The 20615-nt window shown below is 33.6% G+C and overlaps 1 protein-coding gene across 5 annotated transcripts in view; it reads left to right on the plus strand.

Moving 5' to 3' along the window:
* LOC137621665 (teneurin-m-like) overlaps positions 1-20615 on the plus strand; it is a 244139-nt gene that overhangs the window by 31812 nt on the left and 191712 nt on the right. For all 5 annotated transcript variants that reach the window (XM_068352160.1, XM_068352161.1, XM_068352163.1 and 2 more), the window contains one exon: positions 10717-10810. In XM_068352160.1, the coding sequence (XP_068208261.1) occupies positions 10717-10810 (94 nt within the window). The remainder of the gene's footprint in view (positions 1-10716; positions 10811-20615) is intronic.

The following is a 20615-nucleotide window of genomic DNA, read 5'->3' on the forward strand; positions in this document are numbered from 1 at the left end:
GTACTACTACTACTACTACTACTACTACTACTACTACTACTACTACTACTCACTAAGTAGTAGTAGTAGTAGTAGTAGTAGTAGTAGAGTAGTAGTAGTAGTAGTAGTAGTAATTATGATGAAAATAGTTTGAAGACTGATGATATTCGAGACTCGTACTCTTAATGTATTTGTAAATTTTTGTAACGAATTATTATTATTATTATTATTATTATTATTATTATTATTATTATTATTATTATTATTATTATTATATGCTACCGGATGTTATTATATTATAATCTAAATTAAACTCAATCCTAGAATATAAACTTTATTAAGATCAAAATTTTACATACAAAGTTCTCGAGACTTAAAATTTTCTTGGTAAAGTAAAAATCAGAAAAGGTGACCTTCCGAAAAATTGTTTACTTCAAAAATCCAAAATTAGAGGTTTCATGCAATAAATAAAGGTTGTGTAGGTTTATTGATACTAACCTTTCTTACCATCAAAATTGGCTTTTATTTCTAACGTGACTATGCTTGCCACACCAGGACGGTTAAGGGTTGTTGCAAGATTTATTAAACTCGGTTTCCGTATGACTTGCGGCATTCACGCTCGTGTCTGCGTTAAACTCTCACCTTAATCATTCTTACAGAATAAAAAGTTCAGAATTATCACATCGCAATGTTTTAAAAGCAATTTTGCTGTAGATTTTAATCTCTCTCTCTCTCTCTCTCTCTCTCTCTCTCTCTCTCTCTCTCTCTCTCTCTCGTAGCCAACTGTACTTGCTATTTTTGGGTTAATCCGTACATGAACATCAGCTTTGATAGTTAAATTTTCAGTAACGCAAAGCCCCTGAACTATAAGAATTGTTCTCTTGTAAAACATATAGACATAATTGTTATAATTGTTGCTGTTGTCGTATTAGCATGGATGGATCCAAAGAAGTGAGGCTGTTAGCGTGGTGTGTTTTTAATCCTGTCGATTCTCCGTAGTAATCAACTTACAATCAGGCATTGAAGTCACTGTTTAGAAATTTGGGTGAGCGAGTAAAATAAGTTGAGAATGGAACCTGTGCTCACTTCTCCTCATAGTTGAATATCTACAAGTGAAGTTAATAGAAAATGAAATCATAAATTATGATTTTCTTTTTTTTATTCAGTTTATAATTTTTATTTTTTTGAGAGGTCATTCCATCACGTTGGTAAAAAGGATAGCTAATTTTCTCACCTGTGTGCAATTATATATTATTTCAGTCAAGTGAAGATGATGTAATGACCACATGTTGGAAACTTTAGATAATATTCATCCTTCATCACCACATAGCTTATCAGAACTACATTCTACATCCGTCTCAAATAGAACAGACCATTGATCCCTCTAATTGTAAATTCGGACTGGCTAATCTCGGGACAAGATGCCAGGTTAATATACTATTACTACTGCAATTGCTTTCATGACAATAAGTTAAAATAGCTTATTCCTCGTACTGATATCTTTATCACAACGTAAGCAGCATTTTAAATCTAGCGAATGTTTATATTTTTCTATTTTTTGGTGATTCTAGTGCGTATTTTCGCGTACATCAATCTCGTCGTACAAATGCATTTTATCACTTTGTTTCTTATGTTTCTTAGGAAGAACTTGATAGAATGTAAAGAACTATTCTCTCTCTCTCTCTCTCTCTCTCTCTCTCTCTCTCTCTCTCTCTCTCTCTCTCTCTCTCTCTCTCAGCGCTGCATGCTCCATTACCTAACGATCGACATGGAGTAGAAGCAGACATACTCCATTATAACTACAGGTAATCTGTTTTTTCTTTGTCAGAAAGCGCTTTCCGTTATAGCTAATCTGGTGAAAGATTTATTTATTTATTTTTTTTTTTTTTTTTTTTGCATATGCTAATTATATAAGGTGGTGTCGTGGATCTTATCCTTATCTTTTCTATTTATTTTCAATGTCTATGCTTTTACTGAACGATGGTTTTTAGAATAATTCTTTGAATTCGTGTTTTTGAATAGACCAAGCCAGGTTTCGCCATTTCTGGAACAACACTGCAGTGTTTCATAGATCATTCCGGGGATTATATCTCTGTCAATCAAGCCTGCAAGTAAACTTACCACATGGTCTTGCCTCATACAACCAGTATCAGCCTTTAATTTTCTCTAGACAACGAGATGTTGACGAGCGCTTCGTATTCAAGAGGCTTCCGTAATGGGCAAGGGTCACCATGGAGTCTGCTAAACCTCAAGAGCTTGGTGCAACCGGACGACTGTACAATGGCGTTACTGTTCGCTTGTCTCTGTTACCCCCCCCCCCTCCCCCCCTCAAAAAAAAAAAGATTAGGAACTCTCTCTCTCTCACACACACACACACACACACACACACACTATGGGTAGTCTGTCTGTGCTTGTAGGCTATTTAACTCTTATACTGACATGTTTGATTCTATGGTTTTGAATTTAATTTCCTTTTATAATTTATGCCAAAGGATATCGGCGTCAATGACCTTTGAATTCCAGATGTTAGAAAACCCAAAATTAGTCAGTTATTCGGATTTTAGAAAGTTTTTAGTCAGTCTAATGGCGAATAAAGATGTAATGATTTTTTTGCCAATCTGCGAATAAAATGAAGAGAATATAATTAATTCTTAATTAATACTATTTTTCTTTGATATTTTTCTTGATTGTAGGTAATGCATAAAGAATATTCGTGATTAGGGATTATTTTAAAACCGCATTTTTAAGTCATTCAATCTAGGATTTAGCACTCAAACTTCTAAAACGAAGTAAACTTCATATTTACGATATTCGTAATCTATAATTTTTTAATAATACTGTCCCTTAATTTATGAAATTTCATTTTAGGTTTTTTAATTTATTCATATTAATTTAGAATCTTGCAGGAATATCAACACGAGATCTCTATTCTGTAGATAGGAAACTATTTTATTTATTACTCTCATTTGCAGATGAAATAACTCGCTCTTGCAATGGGTTACTTCACAGATGCTCTTTTCTGTTTTGTTAAAAGCCGCCCCTTACACCTCCCCCCTTTACTTTCTACCGTTTTACCAGTACCCCCTTATCCCTATCTTTACCCCCTCCCTTCCCCCCTTTACCCCCTCCCTTTCCCTCCCCTTCCCCTTTACCCCCTCCCCCTTTCTGTCTGCCATTAAATCTCTGTGGCATATTTACGTTCTATTCGATGTTGGTAGCAAGATGACTGCGTATAGCATTATGAGGATCCAATGAGTATCCATTGTTTGCCCAATTAAGCATTGTTCTCGGCGGGAGAGTGCAATGCGTTATCATTCTGACGTTTCTTTTAAAACACAGAGAGAGAGAGAGAGAGAGAGAGAGAGAGAGAGAGAGAGAGAGAGAGAGAGAGAGAGAGAGAGAGAGAGACTGGGTAAGGGGGCTAGGGTTAAAAATTTTCCTTGCTATAACATAGGGACATTGTATTGATGCTTTTGCCTCGAGGTACCTCCCTCCTCCCAACTCCCATAAATAGTTGACTTTCCAATTAAATTAACTTATCATTTCAATTATTTCTATTGCTGCAGGAATTGTTCGGGGTCTACAACATAGGGACTATAAAAGCCTTAATAAAGTCATGGTTGTCGTCAGAGTTTTTAATACCTTTGTTTTCCTTTTTACTAAAGTTTTTTTTCTTATGATCTTTCCAGTTTTCCTTTTTAAAGGTTCATTTTCATTTATTACCCAAATCTTTTGTTTATGTCTTTCTATTGTCATCACGTCTGTTTCATGTCTTTTAGATGCTTTGTTTGTTCTTTCTAATTTGACTATATGTTATCATTTTGTTTTGTTTTTTTCATTTGGCAATAATTGTTCAATTCATATTTGTCTGCATATCTTCCCTTCGAATTTCCATCACTTTATTTTTTTTATTCCTAATTCCATGCCATCCCACTTCCCCCCTCAACTCCCCACCCCCTTCTACAACCCCCCGCCCACAACCCCCCTCCCACAACCCCTCCCCCTTGCTCTATGTTCTTTTCCTCTGCTTCCTTCCTTCCTTCCTTCCAGCGCCATGGCATTGATCGATGGACAGAGGCGCCACAAGATAAAATATTTCTTGTTGTGAACCGTGTAATTTCTGAGATGTTTTCTCTTCTATTTTATTAATGGTTTTAGGATGTGTGTGTGAGCTAGAGAGTGCATGCGCACCCGCACATCGCATGAGAGCTCGTGCGTACGTAAGTGTTATGTGCGTGTTTTATACTGACGATAAAATAGCTTCGGTTTTGTCAGCTCGGCAGTTTTATTCACTCTCTTTGATAAAGTAAAATTACTTGTTTTACTTAGGTTGAAATTGGAAGGACCCTTTTTTTTTTTTTTTTTTTTTTTTTTTGCCATACGCATTTAAAGGCAGATTTTTTTTGTAAGTTTTTTTTTTTTAAGATAGTTTTTTTATAAAATGTTCCCCTTCTGGTGGGACATGAATATCTTTTGTGTTAAGAGATTACATGTTCGTTGCAAGTCATTTTTTTATTCTTTTCAAAAGGTAGTGTGTCTTTTCTTTGACAGAACATATTCGATTTAGATTTTTTATTCATTAAAAAGTAATCCTGGGTTTTCTTAGTTAAGCTATATATTATATACAAGTGTACGCCACCCGGCCAAAACGACGGCTACATATTTAGATAGAATTGCACACACACGCGCCCCCTTTCACCCTATCGATGGACGAGGAGAGAACAAGTATTTATATGTCTCACAATGCCGCTGAGCGTGATGGGAAATATATATAGATAAATATATATATATATATATATATATATATATATATATATATATATATATATATATTATATATATATATATATATATATATATATATATATATATATATATATATATATATAATATATATATAGACACTTGCTCTTTAATATATTGGGGAAGATGTATATATATATATATATATATCTATATATATATATATATATATATATATATATATATATATATATATATTCAGACACTTGCTTTTTAATATGTAAGGTATGATATAACCCTGTACATACATATATATATATATATATATATATATATATATATATATATATATATATATATATATATATATATACACATATATATATGTGTGTATATGTATATATATGTATATATATATGTATATATATGCATATATATATATATATATATATATATATATATATATACTATATATATATATATATATATATATATGATGCCAAACTCTTATAATATAGGGTAATTAATCGGTTTCATAATTCCTTTAATTAATACCTTAATATTTTCTTAAGAAAATATTTCGGTAAAAGGTAAGACATTCGAATATAATAATTTCATTCTTCGTTGAACCCTTTGGGGTCAGAGACGATGCTTGAAAAATAATACTCAATCGCTTATCGCAGAAGTATTTTTCCGAATCCGAAGGAGGTTAATGATGCCCGGAAGCAATTGGAGAATATCGTGTTTACTATATCTTTTTTTTTTTATGGGTTCATCTCCACAAAATCCACAAAGGTTTCTTCGTTTCTGTTCCTGGAATTTGAACTTATTTATGGATTATTTGGTTTTTATTTGCATGTATGATTTACTTTTTTTTTTTTTATTTATCGAATATTTTTTTATATGGATATATAATTTCCTGTTTTTGTTGACCGATTGCATGGACAGAATATATCAACTTTAAAAGATTCCTATTTTACTGGCTTTATTGGCTTCAGAACTCTGGCTTGAGTTTAATTATTTTATTGAATGTTTTTCCTATTATGTTAACTTTGCTGTTGAACGTGGCTGCGAATTCACTGACTGGGAAGCCGAGGGTTGTTTATGTGTTCATTAACTGTGCTGTGGAACGCTGCGTAATGTTTATTGAATGTGCCACTGAACGTAGAGAAGACAGCGGTGAAATTGCAAGTGATTGGAGAGTTGCTTCAGAGTTTTTTGGATCTGGTTCGGAATTATGATGTTCTTTTAAAAATGACTAATTTTGAATAATTTTTTTGTTTATTAATTGGAAGGCCTGGCATTGATAGAGCCCGCATAAGGTGGGGGGAGGGTAATTGTAGACGAACAAACATTTATTGGTTATGTTATTTAACATTGTTTACAATTTCATTATATCTACGGTGATCTAGCTATGCCTGCTTCCTGAACATCTCCCATACATGATAAAAGCAAGTGCCTGGCAATATATATATATATATATATATATATATATATATATATATATATATATATATATATATATATATATATATATATATATATATATATATATATTATATATAGAGTATCCGGTCACGCCCAGCTCTCCACGTCCCCCGGGTAAAGGAATAGTCATACCCTGGTGAGAGAGGGGTGTTTGCTCATGTGTCTGCATGTATATCTAAATATTTTTGACGGGTTGCATACACTAGTTGTGTGATAGTTATACAGTATTTCGATTGTTTAACGGACTTTTAGCGAATCGAACATTCGAATATGTCAATTTTTAGAAGATCGCTTCAAGTAGATGTTGAAGTTCGGGTTTTGCTTCACTTTTGACTTTCCGTGCCGCAGATGATGTGAAGAATGGAATTTTTTAATACTTTTGAACAATTTTCAATCTGAATTTTTTGTTGACCTCCCCCTGATCGGCGACTTTGCACTGATAACCATACCAGAGACTCAAAAGATTTTTTTTTTCTAGTTTTCATCAATTTTTAGAAAATTGTGTGGCCTTTCCCTTCGGGGGCTCCAGCCTTGTACCGCCTCCATCATCACTGAGCGAACGAATATTTTTTTTTTAGCATTTTGAAACCATAGTACCCGAAACTATCCCCCCCTACCCCTCTCCGGTTTTCACGGAGCAGACGAAGGCTCTCTCTCTCTCTCTCTCTCTCTCTCTCTCTCTCTCTCTCTCTCTCTCTCTCTCGGGTGCGCCATCACATTTTCTCCGAGGATATTAATTCCTTTTCCATGCAGGCTCGGAACTTTTTCCAGCGCAATATTAAACCATTTAACCTCACGTTACGCCGTCGAACGATATTTAGCCTCCATTCGGCCCTTTTTTCCCCGCGCCCTCACTTCAGCTTTCTTTAACTTCTTTTCTTTTTCCTTTTATTTTGAATATAGTTTCATCCAAATATTTCATATTAATTTACTCATTCACTTTATTTTTCTTCAACTTCTTTTTTCCTTTTATTTTCAGTGGAATTTCTTCCAAATATTTCATATTAATTTACTCTTTCACTTTAGTTTTCTTCAACTTATTTTTTCTTTTATTTTTAGTGGAATTTCTTCCAAATATTTCATATTAATTTACTCATTCACTTTAGTTTTCTTCAACTTCTTTTTTTTTTTATTTTATTTTGAATAGAATATCTTTCAGATATTTTATATTCCAGCTATTCAATTTGATTTTTGTTTTACTGTTTAACCGGTTTATTTAGAACTGAATTATTTCCAGATATTTCATATTAGTTCCGCTATTCAATTTAGTTTTTCTTTTTTTGCTGTTTTTTCTTCCAAATATTCTATGTCGGTTTATCCATTCACTTCCGCATTTATGTAACTTTTTTCTATTTTATTTATTTTAGGATCAAATTCCTTTTAATTTAGTTATTAGTTTACATTTTCACTTTTCTTTTTTGTTCGTTAAACGTTTTCCCTAATATTTTACACTAGTTTACTTACCCGCTTACGTTTTCTTTAACTTTTCTTTTCATTTTCTGTTTTCCTTAGCGTCAATAACCTTCAAATTTCTGACGTCAGAAAACCCTCAGTAATGAGACAAAATATTTTTTTTGTTTTTTATTTTTTATTATTATTATTTATTTTTTTCCCAAGTATTTCATGTTAGTTTATCGATTCATTTTATTTTTTCATAAATTTATCTATTTATCTAGTACTGATTTTTTCCCCGATATTTTGAATAAATTTACAAGTTTTTTTTGTTTTAACTTACTTTCTTTTACAATTCTACAATTTTCCTTAAACTCTGATTTTTCATAAATTCTTTTTTATTCTTTTTCATTTTGAATTTCATTCCTTCTCAATTTTGTTGAAGTTTACATATTCTATTTCCTTCAAGTCTTCTTTATGATTTCAGACATCTAACAATTCATCTTTTCACATTATGAACGCGGTATGTTGTAATGTTAATTTGCGTCAACACTTCGATATAAATTATATCTGAAAAGGGCCTTTAAAAAATTTTGTTCAGTATTTTTTAGAAATATCTTTTTCTCTTTGATTCTTTATCAGAAATCATAATTTTCCAGATCTAATCTCAATTACCCTTCTATGTTTTTGAAATCATCCAAGATCTCTTGATTGATACTAGCCAAAGTTTTTTTTTTTTTCACAACTCTATTTTGTTTATCCAAAATTTACTTTACAATTATTTTAGCATTTATTTTTAGTTTCTTTTATCATTATCCCATTTGTATTACTATCATCATCATCATCATCATCATCTCTTACGCCTATTAACGCAAAGGGCCTCGGGTCAGATTACCCCAGTCGTCTCTATCTTGAGCTTTTAATTCAATACGTCTCCCTTCATCATTCATGTACATGGATGAAGCTTATTATATTTTTACCCTTAACTTTATATTTATTCCACTTACCCATCCCTTACCACAAGGCGTGCGAAGCCTCTTTACACATTTGCATCTGTTTATGTATCAGAGAGAAGCTGTTTTCTTGTTTATTCAGGCGAGTTAGCGCGCGCGCGTGCGCTTAAAATTGGAGTGAGAAAGATGCGCACTCGTTCCTAAGGAGTCGTCACTTCATTGTTGTTATCTCTACATAGCCCAGCTCACTCGGTTTTGCAAGTCGACGATATGCAAGTGTTTATGCATGAGCCTGCAAATTCACGCGTGTTTATGTATGAGGGTCTAAATTTAGGCACTGGCATTTATATGCATGTTTGCATAGGCAGATGTATACAGGTCTATGCACATGTATTTTATGTATCCTTGCATAATACTTTCTCTCTCTCTCTCTCTCTCTCTCTCTCTCTCTCTCTCTCTCTCTCTCTCTCTCTCTCACATGGGTGGCTGAATCTGTGCTGTCTTGCAGTTGAGCGATCCATCTTGGAAATAGTGGATGGGTTGTCCTTGCTTTTGGTTGCCTCAGGTGTGTGAAGGTTTTTTATTCTTTTATTTACGGTTCAGGTGTTTTGTGTAATTCATGTTGTTGTTGTTGTTATCATCTGTAAAAGTGTATTCTTTGTTCATAAGTACATTTTCGTATAATGTATTACAACGTTCTTTTCTTATTTTTCTCAAGTTTTGCTGTTATTGTTGATGTTGGCTTCATTAGGTATTTTATTTAGTTTTCGTAGATTTATAAAATTGTTTTATCAATTTTATATCTATTTTATATTTCTTAAATTTCTTTGTTTTATTTTTTTTTGTATAGTGTATTACAATGATCTTTTCTTCTGCTCTTAAGTTTTGCTGTAGTTGTTGATGATAACTTTACTTGATATTTTGTTTAGTTTTGGTTGGTTTCTAAAAATTGTTTATATATAATCTTTCTCTCTTTCTTTCCTTTTTTTAGTGTATTACAATGTTGTTGTTGTTCTTCTTCTTTCAAGTTTTACTGTTATTGTTGATGTTAGCTTTATTAGGTATTTTATTTAGTTTTCGTTGGTTTCTAGATTGTGTTTTATCTCATATTTCTTAATTTTTTTTTTCAATTTTCCCTCACGTCTGACATTTGATTTTCTTTCTTCCACTATTTCCGATACTTTCACCTTACCAAAGAACACCTTCCGGAAAAGATGGTTTTTACGAAGATTTCGTATTTGCTTTTGTTTCTATAATTTTTTCTAAAATTTCTTGACATTTTCGTATTCCCCCCCCCCTTTTTTTTTTGTCTTATTTTTTCTTCTTTTTTCACTCTAAATTTCCTTTTGACGATAATTTCTCATCTAAATCTTCAGATATTTCTATTCATTTTTTTTCTCGATTTCCTCTTCATCTTTTCGATGGTCATTTTGTTTGTTTTTAATTCTGACATTTTTTTTTGCTACTTTTTTCTTTCTTTTCCCCATTCTGGTCCATCTATCTTCTTCATGTTCTCGCTGCAAAGTATTTTATTCTGTGTATTTACTAAATTCGAAGGCTTTATATTTTTATTGTATCTTACATTGTATGTATTACTGTTTGCGTCTTCATTTAGCTTTCTAATGTTGATATAATAATAATAATAATAATAATAATAATAATAATAATAATAATAATAATAATAATAATAATAATTTGGATTATAATAATTATAATTATAATGATTATGATGATACGCTTGCTATACCACTTGTCTTCAGATTAGCGAAGATGAGGAACTAAAATATTTGGCCGGTACTTGTGTGGGTGACCATCAATAGGTGACAAGCTCTGTTAGCTTATTAGACACTTAGACATCCACGTAGCTGTGTGTGGGCCTGGCAACTTCACACCAAATACTTTCAGACAACTTTACGGGTAAAATCTGCAACCAGACCCTTCAAGATGAAGAAGAGTACACAAAATTATAAATAATGATAATGCATTGTACACTGTTTTTAGATGACTATTTCATTCTTTCTGCAGCCAAGCCTTGGAACTCACCCCTTACTTCTGTTATACCTCGCTTTCCAAATGAAGCGAATAAATGATTTGTTTTCCAGCTCTTATCTTTCTCAACGACACTGAATTTTTAAAGCTTGTCTTTCTTTCTCTCTTTCAGACGACGTCAAGAAGATGCCTGAGGATTACCGTCAGGGGGGACCGACAGAGCCCCTCTATCATCAGCCCCCCACAGCGCTTGAGACTCAAGACAGGTAAGTAAAGATATGAGAGAGAGAGAGAGAGAGAGAGAGAGAGAGAGAGAGAGAGAGAGAGAGAGAGAGAGAGAGAGAGAGAGAGAGTCTGTCTGTCATAGTATATGTTATTCTTACTGATTTAAGTATATACAAAGGCCCCAGATGTAAAGGTGTGATTGCTATGAGAAGGAAAGAGTGATTGCATTACGTATGATAATATTGGTTAAGGATTTTCAGTTATCGCCATAATTTATTATAGTATCATGAAGGTAGGTTGTTTTTATTATTTCATGTTTTAGATTACTCTAATTGATTTTTCAATGGCCGCGAGTGAAATTATCTCATGAAGAATACTTTTACAGCGTGTAAAGTATTAAAACGATTTTTATAAAATTCTGACGCTAGAAATTTACAGACTCCAAGAAGAAAATTCTGAAAGATTACAATATCTCAATTATTTTATTTGTTTATTACTTCATAAAATAAAAGACTTTTAAGAGGTAAGGAATGAAATGGGATATTTAGAGGGGTTGCATAAGATTCTGTTTTTAAATGGTTAAGGACAGCTGAAGATGTCCCGAGTGTTTGTTGATGTAATTGCTGTCGACAGGGGAGCGATTGGTTTATTATCGAAGTATTCTCTTTTTCTCATTTTGAATGTTGTTTTTTTTAGACGATATTGAAAAGAAAGGAAATTAAAGTGATTTTTCTCAGGGGAGAAATGTAGAGTAAATCGTTTTATATACTCATATGGGTATCTTTTTAAGAGCCTCTTTGTATGTTTGTACAAATCTCAATGACATTAATTGAAGAACACAAATAAATAAGTAATAAGGAAACACCAAAAATCTTTATTTTTTTTTATTGATTTATCTATTTATATGTAAAGAAAGAGGAAAAGCTGTTAATAGAAACATAGAGGTGGAATGCATATTCTTCTTCTGCGCTTCATCCCCACAGAGAGAGAGAGAGAGAGAGAGAGAGAGAGAGAGAGAGAGAGAGAGAGAGAGAGAGAGAGAGGTGCGGAATAGATATGCAAGATCATGAGAGGATCTCTACGGATGAATGATAAGTGGATGTTTTATGCGGCGCGAAGTATTAATGGGATATTAAGGATGCCATGAAAACGTGATGGAAATGTTGTGTGTGTTAAGAGGGTGGCCTTGGGAAGGTTGTCAGTTTTCTTGGCGTTGATCTCTATGCGAAGAAGAGAATGTTGGTTTTGGTCTCTACGTGGAGAAAAGAATGTTGGTTTTATATTTTTACGTGGAGAAAAGAATGTTACTTTTGATTTTACATGGAGAAAAAAATGTTAGTTTCGATTTTTTACACGGAGAAATGAACGTTGGGTTTGATCTCTACATGAAGAAAATATTGTTGGTTTTGATTTTACATGGAGAGAAGAATGTTGGGTTTGATTTTTACGTAGAGAGAAGTATGTTGGTTTCTATTTGTACATGGCAAATATAATGTTGGTTTTGATCTCTACGTGAAGAAAAGATTGTTGGTTTTGATTTTACATGGAGAAAAAAATTTTGGTTTTGATTTTTACGTGGAGAAAAGAATGTTGGTTTTGATCTCTACATGAAGAAAAGAATGTTGATTTTGATTTTACTTGGAGAAAAGATTGTTGAATTTTATTTTTACGTGGAGAAAATAATGTTGGTGATGATCTCTACTTGAAGAAAAGGTTTTGTTTTGATTTCTACATGAAGAAAAGAATGTTGGTTTTCATCTCTACGTGAATAAAACAGTGTTGGTTTTTATTTTAACATGAAGACAATAATGTTTGTTTTAATCTCTTCGTGGGGGAAAGAATAAGGGTTTTCATAGTTTCCTATTTGGTCTCATTGCCCCTTAAGGATGGCTTCGACTCTCATTACTGGTTGCTGGGGCTCATTTACTGTACTGATCAGGCCCTGTGTTGCTTAGCTTCATTGCTGCAAATGATACAGATCTGAATATTAAACGAAAATCTTTCTTAATTGCAGTGTGGATGTTCCAAGTGTTATCTTAAGTGTTTTTATTGTTACTAAGCTACAACAGTAGATGGAAAAACAGAATGCTACAACCCCAAGGGTTGTGGTAGCCTATTGGAAATGTCCCTGCCTAAAATTCTGCTGGACGTGAGTACGAGACTCGCTCTAGCTCGATAGTGTCTAGTTGTGTCTGCAACGTCGCCCTCCTTGTGAGCTAGGGATGGAATGTTTTGAGGAGCCTATTAGTTTACCTGCTGAGTCAGCAACAGCCATTGCCTGGCCCTAGCTTTATGGAGAGAAAGGTCTCGGTGCTGATCTAGACCATTGTCCTCTGCCATTCATGAGCGACCTTTAAACCATATGAACCCTAACAGGGAAAGCAACATGATGCGGAAAAGATTCGGATAGGTAGATAATAGACTATAAAAGAGAAATAAAAAATAAATCATATTAAGATATTCATCAGAGGGAAACAGATCTTTAACTTGAACAATATGAAACAGAACTCATATTAACCTACTCAGCTGAAAATCATTTGCACAGCCGTTATGAAACTTATAAAGTACTGTGTAGTAATGAATAGTTTATATGATCTATGTCGTAACTACAAAATATGACTAATATAAAATAACAACGACGTTTTCTGAATATATATATATATATATATATATATATATATATATATATATATATATATATATATATATATATGTGTGTGTATATATATATATATATATATATATATATATATATATATATATATATATATATATATATATATATATATATATATATATATATATTGTATATAATGATATATGTTCGTGTTTACGTGTATTGAAATTTGTATAAAACAACGCTAAACTGTCATACAGAGTTTTCTCATCTAGGAAAAAATGAATAAGATTTCAAAAGGGTTTGAAAGTAAAAATGATTAAATGAGCAGTATTTTCAGAGTATTTTTTCTTAAAAGAGTACTATTTTTTAGAATAAGTACTTCAATAGAGTGACATTTTAATATGGAAATTTTTTTTCAAAGGTGTGGGAAAGAGAAAAAGCGAAATAGAAAAAAAAATAATGCGAAATACAGAAAGTTTATAATAAAAAAGATATTTCTGTGGAGCGTAAAATGCTAAGAGAAAAAAAAAGTCCAAAAAAAAAAAAATGGGGGAAATTTCAAGTTGAAAAAGGCCATAATGTAAAATACGGAGAATGTATTCTTTTACGTGTAAATATTCAAGTAAGAGAAATTTGAAATACCGAAGGAGTCTTGGAAAAGAAATACATAAAGATTAGACAATTGAGTCCAAAAATTCCCTTTATTTTTCTTCTTTCTACTTTTACTTTTCCCCATTTATCCTCTGCCTGTAATTTTGTGTGGTCACTTTTCCTTCCTGATAATTTTCATTATTTTTTCTTTATTTCCCTTTTCCTCTTGTACATTTCGTTATCTTATTTTTCTTTTCTTTCTTTTATTTTTTTTTAAATCTCGATTTTTTCGTCTCCATCTATATCATCCCTCTTCTTATTTACTTTGTCTTATTTACTTTTCCTTATAAAATTCTCTGGCCATTAAAATTTGTTTGCTTTTAATTTTCTTTCCCTTTTCTTGTTCATCATTTTCCTTCTGTTCCTTCGTTATCCATTTACACTTTTTATTATTATTATTATTATTATTATTATTATTATTATTATTATTATTATTATCATCTAAGCTACAACACTAATTGGAAAAGCAAGATGCCATAAGCCCAAGGGCTCCAACAGGGAAAAATAGCCCAGTGAGCAAAGGAAATAAGGAAATAAACATTACAAGATAGGTAATGAACAATGGAAATTAAATATTTTAAGAGCAGAAACAACATCCAAATAATTATTCCATATATAAACTATAATAACTTAGCAAAACAAGAGGAAGAGAAATAATATAGAATAGTGTGCCCGAGTGGACAATCAAGCAAGAGAACTCTACCCCAAGAGGGTGGGAGACCACTACTTTTCTCTTTCAACAACATTACCATCTTCACAACCTTCATGTTTCTTTCCTGTTTATATTTAGGTTCATTTCATTATTCATTTCACTTGCATTTCACCTGGCTTGGTCTGAATTATTCACCATCATACTTCTAGAATTTATTTATCCTTTTTTCCCCTTTGTTTTTTTTTCCTTCGTTTTTTCCATTCCCTTCGTTTTTTCCATTCCCTTCGTTTTTTTTCCATTCCCCTTCGTTTTTTCCTTTCGTTTTTTCCATTCCCCTTCGTTTTCTCCCTTGGTTTTTTTTTCCATTCCCTTCGTTTTTTTTCCTTTCGTTATTTTCCATTCCCTTCGTTTTTTTCCTTTCGTTTTTTTCCATTCCCTTCGTTTTTTTCCTTTCGTTTTTTTCCATTCCCTTCGTTTTTTTCCTTTCGTTTTTTTCCATTCCCTTCGTTTTTTTCCATTCCCCTTCTCTTTTTTCCATTCCCCTTTCGTTTTTTCCGTTCCCTTCGTTTTTTCCCCTTGTTGTTTTTTTTTCTTTCATTCCCTTCGATATTTTCATTCCCCTTGTCTTTTTCCATTCCCCTTCGTTTTTTTTCCATGCCCCTTCGTTTTTTTCCATTTCCTTCGTTTTTTCCTTTCCCTTCGTTTTTTCCTTTCCCCTTCTTATTTATCCTTCATTTTTCCCATTCCCCCTTATTATTTTCCCATTCAACTCTCTTGTTCATAATCGCCTTTCTATCCGTCCGTAACTATTTTTATGATTAATCGTTATCGCCTTAAGCTTTTTGATTTTGAGAACTTGAGCCTTTGTCGCTTGCAATGCTTATGCCCTTGTGGATGTGCATGTTTGCTGGGCCCCATGTGTGTGTTTTAGACGGAACTTTCTGTGTTCAATAGAGTGGGTTTTTATTTTTATAACTTTTACTCAAATCTTCATCTGTCTTTAATATTTACTTATTTACTGAGCTATTTCTGGGTTATTCTGTGTATTTGTACTTCAGTTTTTTTTTTTTTTTTTTTTTTTGTAGTTTTAGACGGAACTTTTGGCGAGTTATTTCTATTTATTTTTACTCAAAATTTTATTTATCTTTAGTATTTAGTTATTTACTGAGCTATTTCTGGGTTATTCCATGTATTTGTACTTCGATTTTTTATTTCTTTTTTATTGTAGTTTTAGACGGAACTTTTGGTGAGTTATTTCTATTTATTCTTACTCAAAATTTCATCTATCTTAAGTATTTACTTATTTATGGAGCTATTTCTGGGTTATTCTGTGGAGCTATTTCTGGGTTATTCTGTGTATTTGTACTACAATTTTTTTTATTGTTTTAGACGGAACTTATGGCGATTTATTTTTATTTACCTTCACTCAAAACCTCATCTATCTTTAGTATTTACTTATTTACGGAGTTATTTCTGTGTTATTCCTTGTATTTTTACTTCTTTGTTTAGAGTCCTTTTTTATGCCCTGAAAATAGTCGCATCTGAAGTGGATCGGTAAATGTTGGTATTGTGTCGGTATTGTCATTACCGAGGCTGTGTCCTTGGGCGCCAAGTCCTTTACTCGTACAAATATAGATTGTTTCATATTTATGTGCGCTCTGATGTAAGAGGCGATTTGCGTGCGCGCGGACGCCGCTGGTGTGAGGGGTGGCGCACGGGAGGGTATGTGAGTGCACACGATGCCTTATTCAATTATAGAAATTGCTCCCACATATAGAATGTGGGATTCATATTCCATATCCAGATTGTTTCCTGGAAGGGGGGGAGGTCTGAGTCCCCTTTCGGGTCTTGTGTTTTCTTCCACTCATGGAATTGCCTTCTTTTGTGCCTTACATAAATATACATATTAATATATATATTTTTTTTTTTATTTGAATGTTGGATTTTTGTCAACTTTCAGTATGTTTTGTATCTATTTTTATTTTGATAAAATTTCTTTATATTTTCAATGTTTTTTTAAATGGGTAATTTATTCTCTCTCTCTCTCTCTCTCTCTCTCTCTCTCTCTCTCTCTCTCTCTATATATATATATATATATATATATATATATATATATATATGATAAAGATATATTAAGCGAGTTTTCAACATTCTTAAAGAAATTCTTGAGGTGCTAAACTAGAATTTATTCCATCCCTATTACAGTAGCATGGTATTAGGTGCGTTCAGTGATGATATTGAAAATATAATCTTTTATCATTTGTGTATGTGATTATTACTTTTGTATGTTGTTATAGAAATATATATCTTGATATCATCCTTTTAATAGTATTATATTTATTCTAATCTCCGGAATCCAAAATACAGATTTAAACAGAAAACTAAACTTGCCAGAAAGCATTGATACGACCCTGCTGAAAATTATCGCCATATACATCCCAATTAGTACTTACAATACATCAGACGTTTAATACTTGCATTTACTTACCCCTTTTTCAGCGTCAGAGAGAGAGAGAGAGAGAGAAAGAGAGAGAGAAGAGAGAGAGAGAGAGAGAGAGAGAGAGAGAGAGAGAGAGAGAGGGGGGGGGGGCTATTACTCCGTTGATTTGTTACTTCAATTGTATTGAAGCATTGCTCTCATCTTCTGCCAGAATAGTAGCGTGAAAATGGAACACTTTGAGGTTATGGCGTTGAGATGTGGTGTAAGAGAGAGTTGCTGTTAGGTTTTGTGAGGTCTTTAGTGCGTGAGCATATGGGCTGTTGGGGTTTTCGTGAGGTGGAGTGGATTAGAAGTGCCTTAATTTTATTTGCAAGTCTTGAAGGTTTGGAAGAGAATGCAAGGTGATGTGCAGTTTTACACGAGTTTTTATTGCGTTATACGGGGATGTAGGTAAGGCCTGTAGGCCTAGAGTTGGAAGGTAATCTATTGGTGTTATGTTGAAATTAGGATTTTCATGGGATGTGCAATAGTTAAACATTTTAACTCAATGAAATAAATACAGTTGTGGATGTGGTTTTCACGTTCTTATTTTGAATGTTTTTTTATGGGGGGTGGGGCTGTGGTATTTGTATTGTTATTTTAAGGTTTCTGATATATGCAGGCATCTAGGAATGAGGAGGGAGAGGGGGGCATCTGGAGTTTCTGACGGGCGGGCTGGGACAAGGAAAAATGGGGTTGCCGTGACATGCAAATATTTATAGACGTTTTCCCTCAATGGCTGATGACGTTCTTTGTTGGAAGGGAAAAACGTTTTGGCTTTGTTGGGCCAGATCGTTTATCACAAGGACCCACGAGCCTGATTACGGAGAACGTCCAAACATTTACCCCCCCCCCCCTCCTCCACCTCTATATCACATATCCCCCTCCTCTGTAACCTATCTGAACCCCGTCTACCTACCCGGCCCTCTGCTGGTTCTGGAGCAATGTCTCTCTCTCTCTCTCTCTCTCTCTCTCTCCTCTCTCTCTCTCCTCTCTCTCTCTCCTCTCTCTCTCTTCTTCTTCTTCTTCCTCTTCTTCCTCCTCCTTCGTTGCCAGAAGGGGAGGGTGATATAAAGATAGGTCTTTCTTCTTATACCAATTTGTCCTTTGGGATTATTGTTTAGTGGAATCAGGGGTAGGGATTTCCATCAAGTAGATGACTGTAGTTAAGAATCTTTTTGGGTCTAGTTGAAACGGACATTTGAGTGATTGCTCTCTCTCTCTCTCTCTCTCTCTCTTCTCTCTCTCTCTCTCTCTCTCTCTCTCTCTCTTGCAAGTCATAGTCCAGAAGATGTAAGTAATATAAACATTACAAAAGTTGGTCTGTAATACTTTTAGTTTGATGTGATCTATTCATCCCCCATTTACGCGTTGTTGATTGGTGGACTAGGAGCCAGGATCGAACCACGGACCTTGCCATTGCAAAATGATGTATACAATTTATTTGACTTTGAATGGAAAGTGTTGGACTTGACATAGATAATGGAAGACGTGATTAAATATTTAATGTTGAATAATAGTTTGACGTTCGACTGCTCCTCTCGCGATTACTCAATGGACTGTTTATAATCATTGGGCAGGCTAATTTCCCCCGTTCAGTAATAATAATAATAATAATAATAATAATAATAATAATAAATGCTCAAAGGATTTATGGATCCAATTTATCCTATTTCCGCTTACGCTAAATCCTTTAGGCCTTTCATGAATTTATAAACATTCATTTTACCGATATGGAGGGTTGGGTTACTCCCCTGCGGCCCTACCCCTCCCCTCCCCTTTTCAGTTGATCGGATAGTGATTGAAAAGGAACTAGTATAATATGCATTTATAGTTGAATTTTAATTGGCTGTAGAAGTGTTAGAGATTTTTTTAGCTGATAGGAAAGATTAGGCAAAGAGTGAGGAGGGAATTGTTTGGAAAGTTGAGTATTGGTAAGAGTAATGTAAAGTGTGGTTTGACCAGTTTTATTTATATAACGGTACATTTTTCTTGAAAATTTCGGGTTCTTTGAATACTACATTTTGCATACTTTTAGAAATTGCCTCTCGAACGTGTTACTGATTTTATTCAGATATGGGTCATTTGAGCTGTATTTACCATTAGTTAATTTTAACACATAACAAAGAAGACCGTGATACAGAGGCTGTGGCACTACCCAAGACTAGATAATAATGGTTTGATTTTGGAGTGTCCTTCTCCTAGAAGAGCTGCTTGCCATAGTTAAAGAGTCTCTTTTACCTTTACCAAGAGGAAAGTAGCCACTGAATAATTACACTGCAGCAGTTAACCCCTTGGGTGAAGAAGAATTGTTTGGTAATCTCAGTGGTGTCAGGTGTATGAGGACAGAGGAGAATCTATAAAGAATAGGCCAGATTATTCAGTGTATGTGTAAGCAAAGGGAAAATGAACCATAACCAGAGAAAAGGATCCAATGTTGAACTGTCTGACCAGTCAAAGGACCCAGTAACTCTGTAGCGGTAGTAATTGTGTCCTCAGTCCTGCTTTGGAATTCGCCTTCTGCTTCGGTTTCCTATTTTATTTTAATCCTCCTCAATTCAACGTCTCCAGGGACTAGTGTAAATAACCCCCAAGTAATCTGGGATTAGTCAGTCGATTGATTTAATCTTATTTGTTTGGTAATTTCATTGCATTTCATGAAGCTGGTCTTCTGTAGCCTATTTTAACTTTTATACTTGCTTGTTTGTTTAATATGGTTTTAAATGGATTTCCTTTTATAATCTAGATAACATATCAGCGTCAATGACCCTTAATGTCAGGATGCCATAAATTAAAAAATCAATACTCATCAATTATGATTTAAGGGTCGACCCCAAAAAAAAAAAATCATATCTGTTAGCAGCCTTTTCTTATGTTTCCTTCTAGCCATAGTTATTATCACTTATTCTTAGTTCCCATCAGACATACGCTAGACGAGGATACTAGGTTGCCCATTCCATCGACCTCTGTATTAAAACCACTCCACCTGATAGACAGAACTCATAGGAACCATCCGAAATTCCTGCTTCTAGTCCTGCCGGTCCAATATCGAACGTTCTCTTTTTTTATTTTTACCGCCGCTGTTCATCCCCCCCCCCCTCCACATTTCTTTCGCTCTCTCTCTCCTGATAGAAGCGAGATTAATTGAAGGTAAACAGAAAATTTATCTGCGCTGTGCATATTCAGGAGGCATTTCAGGCAGTAATCTTTCCTGTTGCCGTGCGTATCTCATTTCCCTGCATTAAATATGTAGTGCGTATGTGCATCCAGTCGTATTTTCTCGCTTGTGCGCGGTTTTTTTTTTTTTTTTTTTTTTTTTTTTTTAAAGCGTACACGTGCCTCTCCTTAAATTTAGGATGACCCACACGTAGTGAAATTTTAAAAGCTTATTCATTGGGGGATTAAAAAGTGCTTGAATTTCTTCTCTTAATTAAATGTGTGTGA

The sequence above is a fragment of the Palaemon carinicauda genome, chromosome 28 (genome assembly GCF_036898095.1).
Source record: "Palaemon carinicauda isolate YSFRI2023 chromosome 28, ASM3689809v2, whole genome shotgun sequence".
Lineage (NCBI taxonomy): Eukaryota > Metazoa > Arthropoda > Malacostraca > Decapoda > Palaemonidae > Palaemon > Palaemon carinicauda.